The sequence below is a fragment of the Magnolia sinica genome, chromosome 1 (genome assembly GCF_029962835.1).
Source record: "Magnolia sinica isolate HGM2019 chromosome 1, MsV1, whole genome shotgun sequence".
Classification (NCBI taxonomy): Eukaryota; Viridiplantae; Streptophyta; class Magnoliopsida; order Magnoliales; family Magnoliaceae; genus Magnolia; species Magnolia sinica.
The window spans coordinates 16900430-16910644 of NC_080573.1; the positions used below are offsets into that span (position 1 = coordinate 16900430).

Consider the following 10215-nt stretch of genomic DNA (forward strand, 5'->3'; position numbering starts at 1 on the left):
TTTTTAGGCCCATGCCATAAAATGAGGTTACAAAATAAATGAACGGTTTAGATATAACACATGTGTATTATTCTCGGTAATTTCAAATGATGGTGGGTATATCCATTCAATGTACCACTGTATTACCAACAGAGCATGGAATTAACCTTATCTCATGGCAACAGGGGACAATCCTGCCATGGGTAATAATTATGTTTTTTAAATCCCATCCCACGTAATCCCTTCTATTCCCACTGCCCAAACACGCCCTAATGAACATGAGACACAATGTGATTACTCACCTGAGTTTACTAGTGAAGAATCCACAAAATGATCATATTGATTTGAATTCAGAAATTCTATCAATTATATCCAGAACATTGTTATTTTTCTAGTTATATTACACGGTGAGATCTGCCTTTAATTATCATCCTAGGTGGTCAAACCCTAAATGACCAAATAATTGAAATAATATGTTCATTAAATTCAATCATTAAAATTTAGATTTTAAAAAATTCTATTCAAACAACTATCGATTGATGTCATCGAATCGAGAAAATATATTTTAAGGCACACAGATCGTTGAACGGAATTTAACCAATTTAGACAGATCTACACCAATCATTGCCCACTCCTTAGTCAAACACCAAAGAAGACTCAAGGATTTACTAATATGAACCATTCATATACTTATTTACATTTAGATTCTGAAATCAAATGGCAAATGATTGATCGGGGTGGCCCACCGGATGATTGGATCATTCAAATTCTTGAGGTCTTGGTATATTTTACCTCTACACATTGGATAAATGGTGTGGAACTAACCATACATACATTGATGTCTCATCTCGACCTTCTTCACCAAGTGATACAAATACTTGGGCAGAAATCTGAGTTTTTTTTTTTATTAAACACTTTTAGATCTAACTAGTGTGGCCCAGCCGATGTTAAGGTTGATCTGGAAGTTAGGGCTCTTATATATTTTGGCCATAGGGATCATATAATCTGTACATATCTAATCTGATTCGACCAGATGCACACTAATCAATCTTTGCGACAAGAAACTTCGTTTGGAAATTTAGACTTTCACCACCTTTATATCGATCTACCCACAGATCAATGCAATGAACGTGTGGCTGATCCACACCATTCATTGCATAGATCGAGTCAAATTACATTAAATGCATAAAAAATAATGAAAGAAGTATAATAAATTTACCAGATCTAAGCTTTCCAAAATCCTTTATCTCTCTGTCACCCTTTCTCAGTTATACGTAGGGTACCTTTTTTTTAAAATCTGAGTTGGAGTAGAACTCCTCTTACAACATATTCCATAAAAAGAAAATGTTCATTTGAGAGGTTGAGAGATACAGGAAAAGTTAGAAATATATAAAAGGGAGAGGTATTAGGAATAAAGATAAGATGGGAGATAAGATAGGAGATAAGATGAGAAATAAAAATTAAGTTTGGATAAGAGATATATATGAGATACGAAATCTCTGTCAAATTCAATTTTTTTTCAGGGGCATTACATCACTAGTGCCCAACCAGTGAGTGCCATGTGTTTATGGCCATTTCTTTCATTTATTATTAAAAAAAAAAAAAAAAAACATAGCACCTTATTGATGGCCAACCAGGAAGTCCCATAGTGGTTTGGGCTAGATTCCTTAACAAGCCGCTTATTTTTTGTTTAGAACATGTGCATATTTCAAAGAGATCTTTTCTTCTTTCTTTCTTTGGTCATCTTCTCCCTTTTCTAAATTCCTCTGTTGACAAATTAGTAAGGGCAATTCTTAAATTCAAGGGCTTTGATCAAGTGTGCACCCGATTCGAGCCATTCTTTATCATGGGGAGCCATTGTGTTCCAAAGATAAAGGAATTGCAACTCAGTACATCAAGGATAAATAGTAAATATCTTTAATATAGTGATTGTAACGTATCTCAACTCTCCTTTATTTTATTTTGATATTTATCTGTATGTGAATTGTAATATTCTATTCAATCTCTCTACCCAAGAATCAACAATTTCTATTCTTTCCTTCTTTTTTTCAAGTAACCCGCACCTACCTATCCTCTTTATGTTCAGCCTATACGAATATACGAAAGACATATTTATGTTCCCATACTAAAGGCATGTTATCAGTGTATTATTAGAAAACTCATGCAACAAAGGCTTTGTAAGTCCCACCATGATGATTGTGTAACACTCATTCCATAAATATATTATATCAGCTCATTTTAAGACCTTAAGTAAAAAAAGACAAGGTTGATTGGAGAAGCAAGATGACAATAGAATCAGAAACAGTAGCATTTAGATAATTTAAACCTGTGTATTAATCCAATCCACTGTCATCTGTCATTGTGACTCGTCGCGGGATGACTCATGTTATCAAACAGAATGGTCCAACCGAGTCCAAGTCGACTCGGAAGATTACACGTGACTTGCCCGAGTTTTAAAACCATGATTGTAAAGGATCTCAAAATTCTGGGAACAACCCACTCCAAAATCCCTCTCATGTCCCACATGTCACGCCTCGACATTCGGGTACTCGAACAGGGTATTCGGGACCTGAATCCCAGGTTCGTTAGTTTTAATATATTGATTATTTATTACAATCCACATGATTCAGTCAAATTTAATATATATTCAACATCATCTAAAAAGAAAATACTACTGAAATGTTTATTTAATTTAACTCTCTTGATATTTTATTTTTTTTTACATCGAATTTTGGAATATAAATTAAACCTAAATAACAAAACTGAATTGAATTTAAACTAAACCTAATTTTCTAGAAAATAAAACTAATAATAGAGGCCCGCCTGCTCGAAGTATTCCAGCTCTGCACCTGTGCATTTTTGTACTAGGGTAAGCATAATAGCCCAGTAGGGTCATTTCTTACCCAAAATTTAACATGTTTAGATAATAGAATTTTTTATAAACAATGGAGGAAAATATAGTACAGAATAAAGAACAAGAATTTAAGCAACAAAATTGTAAAACTGTGATGCATGTGATATTTTCCATGAATTCTCATAAACAATATATATATCATTTCTTACAACACTGTATCCAAGTGGATGACCACGTAACATTAACGTCCACGCAATAGTATCTCATGGTGATGGACCCATTTATACATTCGCTGGTCTACTGCTCCAGTTGTATCTCTAACGTATGTTCGTGCACACAATATTGTACTCATACACCATATACAAAGGAGACTCTAAAGGATCCAGTGGGTTATAGGGTATTTCACCCAAGGGACATAATTGTTCTACTTGTTGGCTTTAAGGTTTCTCACCTAAGGGACACGATTGTCCTACTTGCTAGCTTTAGGGTCTTTCACTCAAGGGACACGATCGCCCTACTTGCTTATGTTTCATCCAACATATTAAAATCGATGCTCAATGAATACTAGACATGCATGTAAGATGAATCATTGTTTCACAATCGAAAATATTAACAATATAAATTTTTATTTCTAATTAATAATTCTAGATATAATTATATTGAAACTTTAATAATTAAATATTTAAATAAAAATATTTATTATTTTTATTCACTAAATTCTAAAATTTAAATTTTATTTTAATTATCACATAAACTTAACATATATATATATATATATATATATATATATATATATATATATATATATATATATATATATATATATATATATATATATATATATATATTGAAATGACTTGATTATTTTATAACTAATTTTTAATTTCTCTTTGATAATTCATCGAGAATGTATATTTAGGTTTAATCGATAATTATTTAAATTTTAATTTAAACAAAAATTTTGAACTATATGGAGAAGATTTATAAGTTTTAAATTTAATATTATACTCTATTAAAATTTTAATATAATAAAGTTTAAATATATATTAATCACTAAATTCTAAAATATAGAAATATAATCAATTTAGCTTCAATTCCAAATTTTTTGAAAATTTTTTTAAACTTACGTTCATTTAAAATTTAAATTAATTAAAATTTAGAATTAAAATTTGAATTTTAATCTTTATAGAAACAAAATATTACATTGATTCCATAATTTATAACATTAACAATGTAATTAAATTATTATTTAATAATTTAAGTTAATCTATCTTAATTTAATTAACAAATTTAATCTAATTATTTTAGATCAAATATTCTAAATTTAGAATTTTATTCAGTTTTTTTAATATATATTTAAATTTAATAAGTTAAAAGATTAATTTGGACTTTGGATACTATTATTTTTACACATTCAAATTTTAATTTATTTATTTTTATATAATTAATTCTAAGTATTATAAATTTTGGGAATTTAAATTTTGGTTTACTTTTTAACTTGATTTTTTTTTAATAATTCGGATTAATTACACAATTAAATTTAATAATTTACATAATCATTAATTAAAAATAATTTGAAATTAATTCAAATTTACTAATTTAAATAAATTCATTCCTTCACAAACTTATATATTAAAATATATAATCCAGCATTTCATTTATTCCAAATAAATTAACATAATCATTATATTTTTATATGCCCATCAACAAATATATTTATCAAATAAATATGAATTTCTTGAAAATTTCATATGGAAAATAAAAGATTTTTTTTAAAGAATAATAAATATAAAGAAACAAGTATTAAAAAAAAAAAATTTGTTCACATCTGGGATTGAATCACCCACATAATAATTAACTAAAAATAATATTCCTAACATAACAATTACCTAAAAATATTAAACTTCAAGTTAAGATCACCTAATTTAAAAATCTGATGATCCGGCCCTGCTCCAATCTCTCTCTCTCTCTCTCTCTCTCTCTCTCTCTCTCTCTCTCTCTCTCTCTCTCTGATCAATTGTTCGTTTGTTTATTTCTTTCCTTCCTTTTTAATGGAGGTGAGTAACGAGACGGAAGAGTGGGGAATGCAGACAGTTTCGATTTGGTGGGAGGCTTCAGTGCCCATTACCATGCGAAAAAGGAAGAATGAGGGAGAGAGTGGGTTAGTCGGCGGTGACGTGCGGAAGATAATTCATTCTCCTTTTTTTAAAAAAATAATTTAGATATGGTGGGTCCCACTAACGATGATATAAATCTACTTTGTCCATCATCTTGGCCTAGCCATGAGAGGAGATAAGGCCAAAAATGAGGTTGATCCAAAACTCAGGTGGGCCACACACAAACGGATAGTGGGGTTGGTTCCCCAAAAAAAAAAAAAAAAAATGGGTTGACACCACATACATAGGGGTGATAGCACTAGGGCTGAAAGTCGGGCAGGTTGGGCCGGGTTGGTGCTCAACCCTAGCCCAACCCAAGGTTCCTATACCTCAACCCTAACCCAACTCAATCCAACCTTGGGTTGGGAATTCTCAACCCAAGCCCAAATTAAGCAGGTTCAGTTCAATTGGTCAGTTTGGTCGGGTAATACATGCTAATATGTTCGTTATTATATTAGTCTATTATATTTCAATACACATTTTATTTTTTGTACCTATGATTTCATTAATTATATATGTAATTATTTATCGTAAAGAACTTCATTTTTTCTAAATAAACAAGCTAAAATATAGGACAACCACGCCTTTAAAAGTCGTGTTGTATAGCATGCAATCTATTTGGGGGAGAAATCAAGCGTATCTTGTTAGCTTGAGTCATCGGAAATTTTATGTGGACTAATGAGACCCGACTGCACTAGAATTTTATGTGCCTTCAACACAGATGATCCACACTCAATTATATATCGATCAGGTTCGGATTGGGTCAGGCAACCCGAGACCTGAACCCAAGTTTTATCGGGTTGTTGTTTGTATAGCCCAAGCTTGAGACCGAACCCGATACATCCTGCCCGAGCCCAACCCAACGTTAGGTCAGTCACGGGTCGGTCGGGTTGAACCTACTCGACTTTCAACCCTAGACAGCAGGTAGGGGTGTACATCGAGTCGACTTGGCTCGACCATTGGCTGACCTCAACTCGAACTCGGCTCGGCTCGGTCCTCAAGGCTAACTAGCCAGCTCGGCTCGGTTCGGTCGGCAGCTCGGGCCAACTTTGAGCCAAGATCGAGTCAAGTTCGCCATTGAGGCATTTCCTCAAGCACCTACACTACACCTTTAAAATACTTGGACTACACCTTCTAAACAATGCAAAAAAACAGAGTTGCTATAACAGAGCTCTTGAACATAACAAAAAACAACAATACTCAACTTCTCCACTATCATTTCACTGCAGAAAATGAGATTATAGTAGGTATATATAGAGATTTCAGGTAATTATGAGATTACAGCAGGTATATATAGAGATTTCAGAGTTTGAAGAATCTAAATAGCTTGATTGATCTACACCTACCATCATCACAAGTGGGCCACCATTGTAAAAACCATTCTCAGATGATGTGCATCCCAACCCAGGTACTCGACTTGAACACAACATTCCATCATATGCAGCCCAACCCAGGTACTCAACTTGAACACTTCATTGAGTCATTTTATCAAACACTTGGTGAGCAACATCAATGGCAAAGTAACCGAGTCACTGAACTGGTTGGATCTGAGTTCGATTTGAGCTGGATTCAATCCAAGTCGAATCGAGCTTTTTCGAGTCGAGTCGACCGAGCTAGCTCGGTTCGTGTACACCCCTAACAGCAGGCCAGGTGGGCATGCTGCTTTGAACTGGACTTTGATGTACTAATTGGGCCTTGGGCCAAGCTTGGGCCCACATGTGTGCCCCGATCAATTAGAGGCTGTTCTTGGACTCAGGTCATTTTACCCTGAGCCCGCCAATCTGGACTTAATGTAAACATGATTTCTTTCCTACAAATATCGGCTCCAATCATCGGTTAGGCAATGCATGCATCTTCCATGATGACTGTCACGTTTTATTTTTAAAAATGTCTATTTCTTTCTGCACGTGAGGCCCACCTGATCAACGGATGAACTAGGTCACCTTCAGAAATAGGGATTTCATCAATCTTCGACCTGGGCCGGGTTAGATCTGGGTCAAACCAACTTTTTGGGCTGAGGCCTTAACCTCTATGGTTCTGGCCCAAACCAAACCCATTTCCATCCCTACACTAACCCATCATTCGAAAACATAGATATCACCTTTCTCATCCATACAGCTATTAACGGGCCTGACGAAGCTTTCTAGCCTGACTGGGCCTTAGAAAAATTGAAGAAAATTCAAGTCGACCCATCAACAAGGCTAGCCTGATCAGTTCAAAACCTGGGCTCAAGCCAACCTCGAACCCAGCCCTTTGGCAACCCTACATCCACAAGGACTAGAACCAACAAAGGAAAAGAGTAACATTGGATAAAGAACAAGAATACCATCAAAAAATTTTCCTCATTTCACAATTCAATTCGTTTGTGCATCCAAACAAGATCTAAACACACCCAAAATATGCATGGTTTGCAGCGTAGCGCAACGCAACGTCGAGTTCTTCAACACTACGAGGAAAAAATAACAAAAGTATATGAATGCAGATGTGAGTGCATGCATGGTTTTCACTAAATATGGATTGCATCCCTTCCCAAATCCTACGCCCGTTGCGCTTCTTCCAAGTAGGCATTGAATTCCTCTCTGGCCTTGCGTAAGCGAGGAGTAATGCAAGATGAAGATGGCGAGGAGGGGTACGATACTGGAGCCGATGTCGAAAACCGAACATGGCGAGCCGACTCATGGGACTTCCTCGACGTGTTCTTCTTCAGGCCGCCCTTGCGGTCGTTGTCGAAGACAAAAGCAGTTGTAACTGGTGAGTTGGCATCGTTGGTGCTGTTTTTTATCAGCTCCAATGGCAGGTCGAAGTAGAGGTGCATCCCCTCGTCGCCCTCATCATCATTCATTATGGCAGATGAAGACCATGATCCACATTCAAATTTCTCCAAGGAAACTACCCTCGAGATCACATTTTCATCGTCATCTCTTTTGGGCTTCACTTGTTTTGCCTTGCCTGTCAAGCCCGGCAAAAATAAGCACAACGCCCCGCATTTGAAGCCCTCGTCGTAGGGATCAGATTTCTTGGTGGCGGCTTCAAAGGCATTGCGTTTGTAGTAGTCATCCTCTCTGTTGTCTTCATGAGGGCTATCAAGTTTTCTCAAACAGAGATCGAATTCATCGGACGGTGGGCAAGCTCTACCCTCACCACAAGACTTGCTCTTACGCAAGCCTTTTGGTTCATGCGAGAGGCGAGAGAGCACATCTGAATGTTGGCGCGCCAGGGAGCTGATGGAGAGAGATACCAGGCTTTGTTTTGTCGACTTCTTTCGGTTCTTGCCGACAGCCAACCCCGACCGTGGAGATGAGGTCCCCGAACAAGGCAGGCTGGCGCTTAAGAACTTGGGTTTTGCAGGCAGCAGCGCTAACGCTGCCAGCATTTTAGCACTCATGGGAGTAACAGCAGCGGTGGCACCGGAAGGCATCCTATCACCTGTCTTTGTCGATTGTTTCAGTGATATTGGATCCACCGATATCTGTTTCTCCTTTTCTATCAAGGAGTGCAGAGTTTCTTGAGCATAGAAAGCGTCGTATTCTTCTTCAATGGCCGTCGCTTTGCAATTGTCTGAGCTGCTTATCCTACGGTGATCTTCTTCTTCTCCGCATGGTATTTCATCTCCTTCAGGGTGTGGAGTCATGAGTACAGATGATTCAGGCCCACAAAGAGACATGGTGTTGAAGGGTTGTGATGAGAGGATGGTGGGTCATTTACAGGTATTTGAAGGAGGAAGAGAACGTGAGGAGCATGATCAACGTTCCAGTTAGTGATTTGCATGTCCTTCCAAATGGTATTTTTTTATAGAGGCTACCGCTGCTTCCCATAGAATAATATAAGAGGCGGGTACTTCTACAATGTTTGTAGCATAAGCTTATTTATACAACAATGTGTGTGGGCCCCACCGTGATGTATGCATGGCATCCACTCAGTCCACCAGGTGCGTCCACTCAGTCCACTCACCGTAGATAGTAATGCCTGAAACCTCTAAAACCACTTGGTGTGGCCCACCTTAGTATTGGAATGGCCTAATCTTGGAGTGTCCATCCTTCCTGGCCGGGAGAATCTTATGAATGGATTGGATGGCCTATATAAAACATGGTGGGTGAACTTGAAGGAGCGCACCTTATGGACAGAGTACATGTGTGGAACCTACATCAGTGGGACCACACGAAACATAATAGAATAAGCTCTGTAATATTAAAGAAAATAAAAAGTCCACGCTCTGGCAGAGGACAATCCACACGCATGCACAGCCATAAATCGAATCCTCCAACTTGCAGGCCCCACAGCAGGTGGGGAAAAAAAATAAAATGAATTAAAAATTCCTAAACACCAATTATGGAAATCTCGTTGGATCATTGACATTTTCCGAATTCAATCATGTTACTACCGTCAAAAGGACGTGATCATCCGATCATTTTTTCGGTCCTGACATATCCACAGCGGTCCTGTGATTTAGACGGTTTGGATTGAGGTCAATGTATGCAATGCATCCTCCTGACAAGATGCCATACTAAGCCAGCATATCAAATAAATCTAAGCTCTCTCCTTTTACCTTTCATATGAATTCCTGCTATAAAAGGGAATAGATTTTATGTCCACTTAAACATAAGCCATCGAAAATTTGCATTTTGAAATACTTGCGAGATTCCCGCCATCTTTCAATGGTGGGAGATAATATGTAAGCTGAAGTCATGCTCTTTATAAAATGAAAGATTGTGTTTATCTGCCCTCAGGCAAGAATTTGAGTTCACTCACTAGGGCCTACATGCTGAGTGGTCTGTTGATCAGAACCCTATGTTCTGGACTGTATGTTGTCAACACTGCCATAAGAAGAGTTATGCAATGACTATCTGTAGATGAATCAGAACAATGAAAAGGAGATTTTCAATGGCTCGCATTCAATACTGAAAATCAAAGGTTAGGATCATCACTAAATTGTAAAGAGAACGGACCTGGATCATGAGTCGTAACAGAGGCAAAACAAACTCGCGAGGATTTACCACAACAGGTTCAGTGGTTCCAACCTTGGATGCGACCCATCTCAGGAACCTCATTGGTTGGACCATGACCACGAACCATTCACCGCTTTGTTGTTCCAAGTGTCCATCTCCAGGCCATGATCAGACAATCAACGTAATTTTGTGCTGTATCCCAGCCATGATAGACCCACAAAATGAATGGTGAGATCAGCATGCATAATCAAATACTAGAGGACGTATATTGCTTTACATA

General features: G+C 36.9%; 1 protein-coding gene across 1 annotated transcript; it reads right to left on the reverse strand.

The window, feature by feature from the left end:
• Window positions 1-7326: 7326 nt before the first annotated feature.
• LOC131241229 (uncharacterized) lies at window positions 7327-10071 on the reverse strand. Its single transcript, XM_058239967.1, has one exon. The coding sequence runs from the start codon at window positions 8651-8653 to the stop codon at window positions 7526-7528; it is 1128 nt and encodes a 375-aa protein (XP_058095950.1). The 5' UTR covers window positions 8654-10071; the 3' UTR covers window positions 7327-7525.
• Between the last annotated feature and the right edge of the window lie 144 nt (window positions 10072-10215).